Genomic DNA, 15,052 nt, shown 5'->3' on the forward strand with positions numbered 1-15,052 from the left:
TCGGTCCTTGTCTTTGTTCTAACTGGTTCCTGGATGCCTGAGAGGACACATACACCAAATCACAATCCCCAATAAAAACCTCCAAACCCCAAGCAAGGACCAGACTCCCTCCTTTCCTTTCTGAGTCTCCCAAACACTCCCTCTGTGTCTGCTCTCTCTATGTCTTCAGTAAGCTCTGCTCTCACTCCTTGCTGGTTCACATTTGATTTCCATCCTACACAAAGCCAAGGACCCTCTTGGCTGGTCCTGTGGACCCCCTTCTGGTTCCTTGGACCCGGCTTTCCAGCATCAAATGGATAAAGTGTGATATGTCTACACTGTGGAATATTATTCAGTCATAAAAAGGAACAAGGTACTGATACATGCTATAATATGGCTGAAACTTGAAAATACCATGCTAAGTGAAAGAAGCCAGACACAAAAGGGTACCTGTTGTATGATTCTATGTATATGAAATGTCCAGAATAGGCAAATCCAGAGACAGAAACTAGATTAGTGGTAACTCCTACCAGAGTTTGTGGGTTGGGGAATGAGGCATTACTGCTAATGGATATAGGGTTTATAATGGGTATGGGACTAGATAGTGTTGATATTTGTATAACATTGTAATGTACTAAATGCCACTTAGTTATAAATTTTAAAATGAATTGTATTGTATATTTTACAATTAATAAAAAAGGAATTGCACCAGTGACATTTCACTATATCAACCCTTTCCATCTGTCTATGATTTGTGAATAGAGCTAGGCTTTGGGATGAAAGGGCAGCCAACTCGTCTATAGTTAATGGTTTCTTTTGGTTTCTTTTTCTTTCCATTTTATGATTCATTTATTTATTTTAGAGAGGGAGGAGGGGCAGAGGGAGAGGGAGGGGCAGTCTTAAGCAGACTCCACACTGAGCATGGAGCCCAGCATGGGACATGGGACTTGGTCTCACAACCCTGAGATCATGACCTGAGCTGAAACCAAGAGTTGGACGCTTAACCGACTACCCCACATAGGCGTCCCTGCAGTTAACGATTTCTATATGTCACATATATAGATATATAATTATAAAAATGCAGTTTATAAATCATTATATATTATAACATGTTTTATATATTAATTATATAATACAGAAATAGTAATTTATATATATATTTACATATAACAAAATATATTATTCTATAATACATAGCATATAATTATATAATATGTAATTATATAATAATATATGTATGCTTAGAGGTGGAGGTGGAGGGCCAGGGCTTATATATAAATATTTCAGAGAAATTTCTGTTTCTTCTGTAATCATCTCCAGAGTTATAGATAAGACACTGCCTTCTTATTTAAGAGTGAAAAATCTGTTGAAAGAGGTTTTAGACTTTCTTTTTAAACTCTCACCATTCCCATCACTGACTTGAGAACTGTGTCTATATGTAGAAAAACCAGTAGACTGATTAAAAACGGAAAAGTTTAGATCAAGCCTTAATTTATCTGGACTGCAAGTAATCATGTGGACGGAGTGACAGTAACACACTCAACAGTCCTGCTATGTTGTGGCTGGCTATTTATTCTGCTTCCTTATATGGCTCTTGGTTAGAGCTGTTCTCTCATCACTGTTTCTATTCCCCTATAACAAAAGCCCATCCCCTGTTCACACAAGAAATTTGTGTTTTGTTTCTTGATTTCTTGGTGAACTTTCTTTTTGACAATTACTGCACATTTAGTCAACAGTTTGAGAAACATCTGTTTCAGGGTAGAGGTTGCCTGGGTGTCAGAGGTTATTTATATGTGCTTTGAAACTGGATGTAAGAGAAAATTGGCTGCACACATTCTTGTGGCATGATTTTATCAGTCTTTTTGTTTCATCATCTCCTAGATTATCTATTAGAAAAAAAATCAAATGGTTGTTCTTGCTGTAGAAGCTATAACTATTTTTTTCCTAGACAAAATTATATTGACTATCATTGGTTGCACTTAAAAAAACTTTCAAAGATAGAGTGATCCTCTAAAAGAATATTTATTTTTATTTAAAAATATGATACATCCAAGTGAAGCAGTTACACTTTAAACAAATAAAACATAAAACCTTTTCTTTGAATTCAGAGGGAGGGCAATTTGCTTTAGTTCACGGTCACTCTGGATGCCAAGAATAAGAACTGTTCTCATTTTCTTCCTCTGTGAGCATCAGATATAAAGATGAGAAATTTTAGTTATAAGTGAAGTTTTAGAGTTTTAATTTTATTCAGAAACTAAAGCTTCCTCAGTACAATCCCTTTTCTTCATTTTGTTCTACATCTTGTGGAAGACCTGAATTCAGGGGTGTTCTTACATTTACTGAGTGTTAAAGATTGAATGTTCGTGTCCTCCCCAAATGTTGAAATTCTAACTTCCAATGTGATAGCATTATGAGTTGAGGCCTTTGAGAGGTAATTAGGTCATAAGGGTGGAGCCCTCATGAATGAGATTAGTGGTCTTATACAAGGGACCCCAAGAGAACTCTTGCTCTCTTTCTACCATGTGAAGATATGAGTCTGCAACCCAGAGGACAGCTCTCACCAGAACGTGACCTTGCTGGCACTTTGATCTTAGACTTCCAGCCTCTAGGCTGTGAGAAATAAATTTCTGTCATTTATAAGCCACCCAGTCTATAGTATTTTATTATAGCAGCTTGAACTGATGAACACACCGAATTTACTTCTTCAGGTCAATTCCAATATAGTTTTAAAAGAATTTGTTTTCTCATCCCTCTCTGTAGATTTCTCAATATAATAATTATTCTATGGATAACTTATTCACTTTGAGAATTTTGCTTACTTTTTTGTTTACATTCATAATAAAAAATTTCTGACAAAATTTAAAATATTCAACAGAAACCAGCATACTATACAATAATCTGTGTTTAGACTGATAATGAAAATAAAACCAACGCAAATATGGTAGATCCTCATTTTCTAAAGAAATATATCTTTATTGACTTTTTCCATTTTCTTACAAAGCAGTTAAAAAATTCATTCTTGAACTTGCATGCTGTTCAATGTTATGATGGTTGCCTCCTTACGAGACTGTCAGTGGAGCTGTAGTAAGTTCCCTTAAGCACCACAGAAGATAATCATTGCTTTGTCCCACTTTTACAGAAAAGAATCCAAGTTTCATTGAATAGAGTATGCTTAGCTCTCTTGAAGAAGACCAGTTTAGTGGATTAATGTCTAATTTACATAAAGTAATAAAGACAAACTTTGAATCTTTACAGATTAAATGCCCACTTTATACCATGGTGTAATTGTTTGAATTATTGGTGAGTGTACAGCATATAGATGTAGATGTACTAGATACGTCTATAAATAAAATAGTGCTTTATGGTATCAATATTCTTTGGCTGATTTAGATGCCTATAGTGGACTCTTTTAAAAGACTAAAATGAAAATGGCCCCACTATTATTGTCAATCTTAACACTGAGCTTGTGCGGAAGGTTCCTATACTGTTGACTGTTAGCATCTCCAGGTCCACGATATATTCTCTTGGTCCTGATAGCGACTTCACCAGCACAAGCATTGCACTTACAGGACTTGTTTGCTAAAATAAAAGAAAAAAGAGGGAGGGAGAGAATGATTTTTGAATTGGAGTTTCTATTGTGAGTATACCTAGTCCTATAAGAATTAGAGGAAGAATTTTGAGGGTAGGATAAAAGTCACTACTTAATTCCTTTTTGGTTTCAACCTTTCTTGGTTCTTTTCCCCTTGTCCACACATAGTCATTAGTTCCAAGTTACAGGGACCTGCTTTTTTGATAGTTCTGTGTTTTCTGTTCATCCCTCTCTGTTAATGTTTCTCTTCACTTTTACTAAGTCGTACCAGCCTTTATAGAGACTGTAGTTCAGGTGAGAATCTGATAATTTTTGAACTGGTAAACAAAGTTATCACCTTTCCCTTCTTAGCATTATGCATTTGTTTACATTCTAGTAGGCAAAGAGACATGTAAACAGTTAACTTCAATAGAACATAGCAAATGCTAAGATACATGAGGTTATGTAGATATGTGTGAAGATACATAAAAGTCAAAAATACAGGGAAAAAGAGAAGGGACCTTGAAGCATTGAGGGGAGGCTTTGAATGTCTAAGGAGAGTCACCAAAGATAATTGGAAGTTTTATAAAGAAGTATGTTCAGGAGAACTGGATGGAGTTTCATTTTGATGAAGAATGTGATGGGTGCTGGAGAGTAGAGGGAGATGAGTTGAGGGGCAGGTTAGTAGATGTTTCAATCTGAATGCCAGAGGAAAGCAGGTGTAGAGACAGTGGATTAGGATTTAACTGTCACTTCAATGGGTGGATATTTAAACCAAGGGAGAGAAGGTATATGTGATAAGACTGGATCTGGGAGAGGCCAATATTTAAGGAGTGGGCAGAGAAGAAGCCATTGAGGGAAGCTGAGAAGAAACAGATGATTAAGTGGGAAACAGATGAATGGCTAGCAGTATCCAACAGAGTAGCAAGTGAGGCTGAAGGAGCCTGGAACTGAAAAATGCCCTCTGGAGTTAGCAGTATGGATGTCATTGGTGACTTTTTTCAGGGCAACTTCAGTAGGGTAATGGGAACAGAAGATAGAAAAGGGTGACTAGGAAGTGAGAATTCAGAGACTGTGTTTATAGGCTGTGTTTTAAGAACCCTGGGTGGGAAGGAGAAGAGAGAGAGGGCAACATCTACAGGGAGGCAAGTTGAATATGTAGGAGGTAGATGGGAGTTTGATGGAAGAAGATTCTAGAGGAGATGGAAGGAAGAGTACAGGTGGTGAATTGGCCTTGATTGACAGAAGTGAAAGCTCATCTTTGGAAAACTCAAGGGAGAAGGTAAAAAGGAGGACACACGAACCTAAATTTGTAGGGGGTGAGTGGGAAGTTCAGGTAATTCATATCTGTTGGCCTCAGTGGTTTCAGAAGAGAAGGAGGTGAGGTCACCTACTGAAAAAGAAGGGTCCAAACTGAAAGGATGTCCACACTGAACTCACCTTCCTCTCTACACTGGCTCCTTCTTCCTTATCTTAATAAATGGCACCACCACAATTTACTGTTGCTCAAGACAGAAACTTATCTTTGGAAGTTACCTTTGGTGCTTCCTCTCCCTCCACCTCCCCATAGCAAATGACTCACCAAGTCATGTAGTTCTTCCTATATCTTCATAAATCTGTCCACTGTTTTTGGACTCACTGCTACCACCATAGTACCCCATTCTCTTGAACTACTAACTGGTCTCTTCTGTTCTTGTCCCACTCCAATCCAGGCTCTGCAGTGTAGCCAGGCATCATTTTTTAACATGAAAATCTGATAGCAACTCCTCTACCTGAAACCTTAATATGATCTTTAAGACATTCTGTGATCTAGGCCCTGCTCATCTCACCAGGCTCCTCTCAAGCCACTCCACTGGCAGCACTTGGGACTTTCAGACCAACTGGACTGCTTTTTATTCTTTCCATTTTCTAGTCTTTAATTGTTAGTCTTCAGCTTAAGTCCACTTCTTTCAGAAGCTTCCAGACCACTCCTATCTTCTTAGCGGTTGACTTGGTAGGCACTCATGAGCACTTGCAACTCCCTATTGTAACATTCAGCATACTTGTGAGCACTTGCTCTGTGTCTTGACCATGAGCTCCACTGGGGCAGGAATTGGCTTCATTTTATTCACTGTTGTGCATCCAGGACCCAACATGGTGCTTGCCCCTTGAAGGTAATAGTAGTACCTTGAAGGCACTAGTTGAATTAATTCATTCATTTAAAAATATTTTTTTGAGCACCTGCTAGGTGCCAGGTATATTCCTTGTGCTGAGTATAGAAGAGTGAACAAACAGGTAAAGTCTGCTCTCATTACACCCACACTGTAGACCACACACATAGACCAATGACTACTATGCAAAGTGGTGATAAGGGCTATGAAGAAAATAGGCTCAATAAGGCATAGATACTGGGTGGCATGGATGGGGAGGATGGTATTCTACCTTCAATTTTATGTACTACTTCTTTACAGTATGTCCTCTTTTCTAAGGAAGAGGGTTTTCTCAGTATTCTCCCAAAAGGAATATAAATAAAATTCTATATTCTATGGATCCCTCAAAGATCAGGTCCAGTATCATGACCATCAAGAAACATTCTTTAACTGTTCCAGCCAACGTTAATTCTTTGATGTCTTGGACCATGGAATTAAGCATAAATTGCTCCCTTTCCCGCCCCCCCCCCATAGATGTTAACTTTTGCCACATGTAATATTTAAAGCTCTTTAAAATAAGGAAGTATGTATTACATGCACCTGGCATGGGGCTGAGCATACAGTGGGTGCTTAATTAAGGCCTGATGATTGATTTTTATGCATCAAATGCCCTCTACACAAGTGGATTTTCAGTAGAAAAATTTTGTAGGATTTAATCCAAGTAATTCTTGAATTATGTGATAAGAAATAATCTTAAAATGACTTTTTATTTCAAATAGTTTTTGTTTCAAATAACTTAATATTTAACTCTGGGATTAGCAAAATTGCCAATGTTTTATATCATTCATGGAAAAAAAAGATTTTACTTGAGAAAAACACTGTGAGAATTTATATTTGAAAATATCAAGTCGATAAACGCACTGATATGAATCATAAAACTTTTACGGTGCTATGTTTATTGCAAGGAAAATAACATGCTGGAATTTTGCTTAACCGTTTGTTGATTTTACTAGAAATTTTACTTTCTTAAATAATAGCTAAAAGTTCAAAGTGGAAAACTATTTTTAAAAAAGATTTTGAGATGAACCTATTTTATTGCCATGGGTTACAAATAATGTTTGTTTGGGCTAGAATTATTAAATTGGTATTATCTGAACTGTGTGAAATTCATTTAAAGTAAACTTCTTACAAATATCTAGTATATCTCAAATTTAAAGCATCAAATGTTAAAGAAGTTTATTCTTAGCTATTAGAAAAAAAGAACAGTAATAAATTTTGGGTTGGATTTTTCTCTTCAGAAGTTGGTCATGAGAAATTAATCATTTCTAATTTACTGGCAAAGAAGCAGAATCACATAATTCTGGAGTTGGAAGGGAACTTAATATATCAAAGAACGGGATAAACATGTAAACATTAAAAATCTCTAAACTTTACCACAAGAATGAATTTCCCAATTACTTTTCATGTTCTTAAAATGAAATACTGACTTTAAAATTTGATTAAAAATGAAGAGTGCCCAAAGGAGTTTTGAGAAAATTGTAACTGGATGAATAACATCCTTAGCGTGAAACAGTTACCGGAACCCTGCAAACGGCTTGGTGGGGTGCCATCATTTGCACATGAAGTGGTGAGCCGTATTTAAAATATGTCAGAATTTTCACCTAAAATGAACTTGCTGAGATGTTGTCTGGGGCCTGGAAGGCTGAGGCACTGGAGTCAGGGAGATCTGCTTGGAAGCCCTTGGAAGGATGAGGGGGTATGAAGAACCAGTTTAAAGGAAGAGAGGCAGGGGCACGGGGAAGCAAAGATATCCATGAAGAGAGAAATGGCAGAATTCAGAGAAAGATTTCATATAGGCATGAAATAAATGGAAAACACAAAGTTGACCTCACATTATCTGCCTACAGTTTGCAAGAAGGGTACAACTACTGGCACATTTGGTGCAGGGGGTTGGGGTCATTGCTCAGGGACTTCCAGTTTTCAATTTTGGTGTGAATGTAAATAATCTTGCAGATGTAACAACAAGGAATTTATGGTTTTTGAAAAGCTCTCCAGAAATTATTTTTTTACAATTAAATAATTATCACTAATTGGTGGTATCTATTTGGAGTGTGTGTGTATGTGTGCATTGGCTTGTGTTCTGCTGGTCACACACAACTCCATTAGAGTCTTCAACTTGGTATCTGAGTGACTTTAGAGAAGCTACTAAATCTGAGTCTCACTGTTCTGTAAAAAGGGAGATGAAATATTTAGTATCTATCTGACAGTGTTACCAAGAGGATTAAATGAGATAATGCACACAGGAAGACCTTACACAATGCTTGCACATAAAAACTCCTTAAATGTTAGCTTTCCTTCCAAGTGAATACTGCAAAACCACAGCAAACTTGCATCTGTCCCAACAGCTACAGCTGCCCTCAGGGTACTACTCACTCTTAGGTAGAACTCTCCATTTTCATTTCCAGATTTAATCCGAAAAGTATTGATAGTGTTGGCATAAATGGTTGTGGCCTGTATCTGGAAGATATCTGATGGCACAGACCTATCGGATCGGATGCTCATGTACTTGTAGACTATAGACTGGGGAAGTTCTCGGCACACTGCACTTGAGACTGGGCAAACACATCGGCTGCAGAAAAAAACAAAAGTATTTCCCAGTTTAGCGTGGGAAGTCAGAAGGTTCTCACTTTCAAAAGCTCTGATTTTTCTTACTTCTCTGATGTTAGAACATAGGGATCTTGACAAGGATTTCGTGGGTAACAACGGAAGCCGCCATGATAATTCCAACACATTTCATCTTCCCGACATTCATTTGTGGTCTCACACTCATTTATATCTGTAAACACATAGGGTCAAAGAATTTACCGATCTAAGTAAATCGTATAACACTTCATAGCTTCACTTCTTGTGCTGTGCTTCCTAGGGACAGTCTAATCCACTGTCCAGAGCATCAAGTCTCCGCCCTCATGCCTTGCTTACCAAAACCACACCTCTAGGCTTTACCTCTCTTGGAAGCTCCTGAGTCAGTCAAATGCCCTCTCCATTGGTTTTGCTTGCTGCTTTCCCAGCCTAGAAGGCCCTCCCCACCCCAACATGAGAATCCCATCTAACCAGCACACTTCAAGGCCAAATTGAGATGCCTCTTCCTTCCTGCAGCCTTCTAACCCTCCAGGCAGAATTTATTCTGCTTCTAATCTTCCAGTGCACTTATCCATCTCTTATTTAATCCATTTTATTTTATAATTAACTATTGCCATATCTATATTCTTAACTAAATTACAATCTCCCCGAGGGCAAGAATTGGTGTCTTTCACTTTTATATAAGCACAGTCAATGGCTAACGTTTGGCTTTGAATTCAACAGATGAACGAACAATAGGTGCTTGATAAAAATATCGTAAAATGACACATACTAATCTGTCTGGAATGACTCAGCTACATCTGTCCTCAATTAAATGCAGTGAACTCAGGTCCTACTCAGTCTTGTGTCTAAAAGCACATTAAACTTAGCCCAGATCCCCATACAACCTGAATCTATCTGGATGTGTTCCACCTTGGGTGGCATAGCTATTTGGAGACTGTGTGGAAGAAAGGGAATTAAAGCAGGGGCTGTGATGAGAGGCAAGCCAGGAAAAGACAGTGTGAGGAAGCCAGAAGGGCAGAGAGTCCCAGAAAAAGAGTGCTGTGAGAAGGCCAGGCTGGACAAGGACTGGTTTCGGATTTGGGAATTAGGAGCCTCCAGATGACATCTGAGAGAACACTTCCACTAGAGAGCCATTATATTTACTACTAGAACAACAACAATGAAAATTCTATTAATATTTACATCCCTAGCTATGTCTACCTCCCTTTACATTTGAATAATGATTTCGATTTTATCCATTATAAGCCTTTTCTGAATCCTTCTGCCTCATAACCAAATACTTTCATTCATTAATTTACTTCTTCCATAAGTAATTTACTAAATCCCTGCTGCAAGCCAGAAATGGGCGAGTTGCTGGGGTTGAATCTGTTTTTCCTATCAGAATTCTCACACCCCATGTTCTTTTTTGGGGGGGTCTTTATTGCTCTCTGCTTTGCATTACTGAAATCTGCATGTTTGTCTTAACCCTTCTATTAGCTTATAAACCCCATTAGAGCAGGACTATAGTATTCATCTTTATATACCTTTATCACCTAGCATTAATGCACTCAGGGGCACCTGGCTTTTAAGAAATATTAAAATGAACTAAGTTGCTCTTCACACAAATCATGTAGACATAGATGAGAAAGATATTATCTCTACTTGACTTGGAGGAAAAACAAATAAGGGTTAAGTAAGTGGCTCAAGTTCATACAGGTAGTGACAGGCATGTTTCCACTGTAAGGTACTACACATCCTCTAAATGAGAATAATTCCATGCCTTGTCCTTGGAGGTAAAAAATTTTCTTTTAGCTTCCAAACTGGTCAAAGCTATCTGGAACCCAAGGGGAGACTGGAAAAGTTTCCAAGAGTTTCCAAGAGTCAGTTATACAAAGTATCTTCTTTTGGACTGGTTATGGCTAAAGAAAGAATTTAGATCCCTTAGAAGAAATCATAAGTGACTTGTCCTTTCAATATTCTTCACTTCTCTGAAAAATAAAGATGCTGTTAGCTACAAGGAAAACTAAGACTGGTTTGTTATATGGATACCAAAAATGGCAAAAGGAAACTTTATGTAATAATTTCATTTATTACTTCCATTAACTTAGAGCCTAGCATAATCAATATCTTAATCATTCTGGAATGTTTTTCAGGAATTATTAATAGTATTAAAATATTTGATGAATGTGTGTCTGTGTGTAAATGTATTCTCTCTCTGTCTCTGTTTCTCTGTCTGTCTCCTCTGTGGCCTCCACCCCACCCAAACACACACAGAGTTTTCATTTTTGCAAGGTTGTGGAAATGAGAACAGTTATTTCATCCTCAAAATAAGCCTTTTGGGTAAAGGTAAGAATCCATACTCTTTTGTTTTTACTTTAGTCTATAGATGAGGTTGGGAAGAGATGATTTTAGTGGAGAGAACCAATTGCTTTGTACCTTAAAAGAATGTTAAGTCTCTCTCATAAAAAATGTTTTGGCTTAACCAAACATTCTGGAGCTGCATATCTTCAAGATATAACACTCATGAATCCCTTATTTGCAATTCCAGTACATTTTTCACCTTTAATTGTAACAGATATGTTTCCATATACATAGAGTAGGCAGGTAAGATTCCACTGTATGTTAATTTACTTCTGTCCTTTGCTGAGTACCAAATCCATTTATGATCAAAAACACATAGACATTTATCTGAAGGACTCCAGGGAAATTGGTTAAGATATCCCACTGGCTAACATTTTCCTCCACGTAATATTCATGTTAAAAGTCTCAGGCTTCAGGAAGTAAAATCATCAGAATGCAATGCTTTTCCACAATTAACATTAGAGCCTCTAGGAACCTGGAAAGGGGTATAAAGGTGTTCATTGTGCAATGAATGGCATTCTGATTATGCTCATACTTAGTGGTTGGAGTCTAGTTAAATGATCATATGCATACTATAAAATCCCAGGTCCTGGGTGTTCCTCTGAGTTAATATTCTCCTGTAAAATCATGATATAGACTGCAAATTCCTAGTGTCTCCTTTCCTTGATTTTTTCCTTTCTTAAAAGATTTTACTGCCCTTGTATGTCCTTTCTCAGTTCTGATTAAAGAGGACTATCTAGGACAGATTTGCTACTAGTCACTTACATTGCTAAGTAAATTTTATGAAAACGTCTCGGATTGTAAGCCTTTTTAGTTTACAAATAATTTTTATGTATGTATTCTCATTTCATGCTCACAACTCCCTTTTCCAAATGAGAAAGCTGAGGCTTAGAGATATTTGATAATCTGTTCAATACTGTACAGATAGAAGGCAGTACAGCTAGGACTCAAACAAATTTTCTGTCTTCAAGTTCAGTCATTTTTTCCCCACCCCTTCACTGCTTTATGTAAACTTTAAGTCTCTATACTAGCTTTTCTAGGATTATCTATACTTATGGTTTTTATCTGAGCAGAGTTTTCCCTGTTAAAGAAATTTGAAACTACATATACCATTGGAGGTGTGTAGGTATGAAGATCACCTGAGTTTATTTTAAAACTGGACCCTAGGATATTAGCTATTTGGGGATCAATGGGTTTTTTTTGCTGAAGAATTCAAGCACATTTTAATACACATGAGGCTGATTTTATCAGCACCTAAATTACTGCCCAATTCATAATCTTGGTGTTTTAGAGGATAAGAGACTGGTTTAAGGTTTGCCTAACCCACATATTAAGTTTATTCTCTAGACTCAAACTCACAGTGAAATATTTTAATAATTGAATCTTTTGGGGCAGGTGATTAGAAGATGTATATCATAGAGATTATGTAGGCTATGTAGAAGAGATATCATTATTTTATTAAAATTATTTATATCTTAAGAAACAAAAACAATTACTTTAAGTTTTAAAAAAGTCAGTGTTAACTGAATCATACCCTTTTTATGAGATGTGCATATTGCATGATGAACAAGGGAAAAAAGAGCTCAGATTTTATTCAAGAGGGAAAAAATGAAAGTCTATGGTAGAGGATCCTGTAACTTTCTCCCTGCTATTTTTCTGGTTAAAAATGAACACCTAACAGATATGAAAACAATAAACTCACCCTGACAGGTTCTACTTCTCACCACTTGGTATCCCTGGGGACACATACACGAGAATTTCCCAGGTTCATTGACACACTGATACTGACACAGGTAGCTTGAGGTTCTGCATTCATCAATGTCTGTTGAATCAGACAAGAGCAGGGACACAGAGTTGAAAAACATATAGGTCACTACTTCAGCAATATTTTTAAAGGTAAGGTAAGAGGGTAAAAACGCTACAAACTCTAAAACAGAAATATAATACTTTGTAAGAAGCTCAGGGGAACATTCTACAACATCAGCTCATTTCCTCTAGAACTTCACCACACAAAGAGTTTTTCTTACCATCAGTTTACCTCAATCATTGCTGAGAGTTCGGTGGATCTCAGACCTAATCATACCGACTGAGCAGACTGAATGAACTGGGAATTCAGGGGAAGAATGCTTTGCATTTCTCAATGGTGATGTCCTTATAGTTTGCTCAGAAGGGCAGGGGCAGCTCTCCAGAGCCAGCCCCTTTTGGTTTTGAGCATAGTGGCATGATATGAGGTCTCTCTGGGGGGGGGGTATGATCTTTGTGGCCCCAAGTAAAGCTGGGAGGCCCCAAGTGTCAATGGCATTCCCCTCAGGATGTCTTATGCCTTCTGAATTGCACAGTGGAACATGCATGGGCAATGGACTCTGAAGTTCATCCTTCCAATTAAATGGCCCTCTTTTTACTTATGTGGAAAGTGAAACCCAGGCAACTTAAGAAATGTGTCCAAATCACACAGTGATGGGAAAAAGACTAGAGGACAGGTCTCTTGGTCTATATTCTAATGTTTCTGACATGTGATTAGCTCTCTTCAAATTTAAATGTGCATACCAGTCACCTGGGATTCTTGTTAAATGCAGCATCTGACTCAGAGGTCTGGTCTGGGGCCTGAGATCTGTATTTCTCCCAAGTAGAGACAAGGAGGTGTCATTGCTGCTGGCCATCAGATCACTTTGGGAAGCAAGACAATAGAACACTCCTTCTAATTATTAGACCCAGTCTTAATCTAATATTTCAGTTATTTTGTTCCTTCTCCTTTCTCTTGATAACATACTAAAAAGCCAATGTTATAATTGAACTTAATTAACTGGATTTTAAAATAGAATTCCCATGGTTAAAAATTTGTTTTCATAAACAGACATAATTGGATAAAGCAACAGCAATTATTCAGACTGAACTGTTATTACAAATTATTGGAAAATATTTTACCTTCACAGTTGAGCCGGTCACTGCTCAGCTCATATCCTTGATTGCACTGACAGATGAATGAACCGAGAATATTGTAGCATTGCTGAGCACATTGATTGCTAGCGTCACATTCATTTATATCTGAGAGGAAACATTATATTTATATATCTATGTCTTAAAACATATCCTTGCTCTTTTGTACCTATGCCATCTAATGATAAGTGAATGATTCCTGGATTGGATTCTTTGCCCTGCAGAAGCTCACTGGAGAACATCCATTCAGGTTTCATATTTGTTGGAATAACTTCAAACGTCTGTCATGCACTTCTTTTAGAAATACCGTAATATTTCTTTCTGGGAATGACAGTTTTGTGTTTGATGAATTTTTCCAAAGGAATTTAATGATTCTAATAAATATACATTCCAGTATCTATGTTCTTTTATTGTTGTTCAGATGCAAAGTGCCAAGTCCATAAATAATTGATATAAGACATTCATACTGATACGGTCTCTCAGCATGCTGTGGTGAAGATTTATCTGTGCTATTTATTACTTTTTAAATGGGTTCTGTTAAATTCCATTACAATTATAACATAAGCCTTTGAGACCCATACAGAGTTTTGCAATGCTCTAAGGCACTGAAAATATTGTGAAAAGGCATTTTTCCTGCACTAGATTCTTTCCATGTCATGCCAATCTTAAGATTGTGTGCCGTGACACTGCATTCTGAAAGGGGAGAAGAAGCATGTAAAAATCAGATGCACTTTCAGTGGAAATTTATGTACTTGAACTTAGAGTAACCCATTGGCACCTTCAGCATTTATATCACACACTGTTGACTAATTGGTGTGTGCATATCAATTGATCTGTAGTTTTTTATATCTTTGATACACCCACAGAGAAGAAGTAAGACCAAGGTTAACAAAGTTTTCCATTCACATCTTGACGTGTTTTAAGAAACAGATTAGTTATTGTCTTTTCAGCTTTATGCAGGGAAGATAATGCCAGTTCACTCAAGAGCACAGAAAACTGGAAATACTGCAACATGCCCTGATGTTTGTTTTGAAGACAGAAATCCGTCAGTATGGCAGTTTCCCCAAATCTTACCTACACAGGTATAGTTGTTTGCGGCCAACTGAAACCCAGGACTGCACTGGCAATAAAATGATCCCGGTGTATTCACGCATCTTTGGTGGCAATATGGAGGGATGGTGCATTCATCTATGTCTGGGTTATCAGGCACACAAAGAGAACCAGGTTATTGACTATCCATAGCTGTTAGCTCTTTAGTTCTCAGCAGAACATTATCTAGAAAACCTAGCTGGAGAAAAATCTCATTTTAAAAGTAATTCTCTCTCTCTTTTTGAATTAGGGTTTATTTTTTAAAAAATATACTTTGGTTTGCGTTCTGCAGTTGAGTGAGATGTTAAAAATAAAGACTCCACAAGGCTGGTTGAGTGGGTTGAGATTTAAAGACCGAAAAGCAAGG

At 37.4% G+C, this 15,052-nt stretch overlaps 1 protein-coding gene across 3 annotated transcripts in view; it reads right to left on the reverse strand.

Annotated features, from left to right (window-relative positions):
• Positions 1–2,927: 2,927 nt before the first annotated feature.
• Positions 2,928–15,052, reverse strand: part of EFEMP1 (EGF-like fibulin extracellular matrix protein 1) — a 59,003-nt gene continuing 46,878 nt past the window's right edge. For 2 of the 3 annotated variants that reach the window (XM_006736103.3, XM_031031025.2), the window contains 6 exons: positions 14,671–14,790; positions 13,585–13,704; positions 12,362–12,481; positions 8,389–8,512; positions 8,110–8,305; positions 2,928–3,558 (listed from right to left, as the gene is read on the reverse strand). In XM_006736103.3, coding sequence (XP_006736166.1) covers positions 3,397–3,558; positions 8,110–8,305; positions 8,389–8,512; positions 12,362–12,481; positions 13,585–13,704; positions 14,671–14,790 — 842 coding nt within the window. In that variant the 3' untranslated portion in view covers positions 2,928–3,396. Of the gene's footprint in view, positions 3,559–4,851; positions 4,938–8,109; positions 8,306–8,388; positions 8,513–12,361; positions 12,482–13,584; positions 13,705–14,670; positions 14,791–15,052 lie in introns of all 3 variants that reach the window. The other variant, XM_081833564.1, reaches the window with a different exon arrangement.

This window comes from Leptonychotes weddellii, chromosome 10 (genome assembly GCF_054177405.1).
Source record: "Leptonychotes weddellii isolate Sample4059 chromosome 10, ASM5417740v2, whole genome shotgun sequence".
Taxonomy (NCBI): domain Eukaryota; kingdom Metazoa; phylum Chordata; class Mammalia; order Carnivora; family Phocidae; genus Leptonychotes; species Leptonychotes weddellii.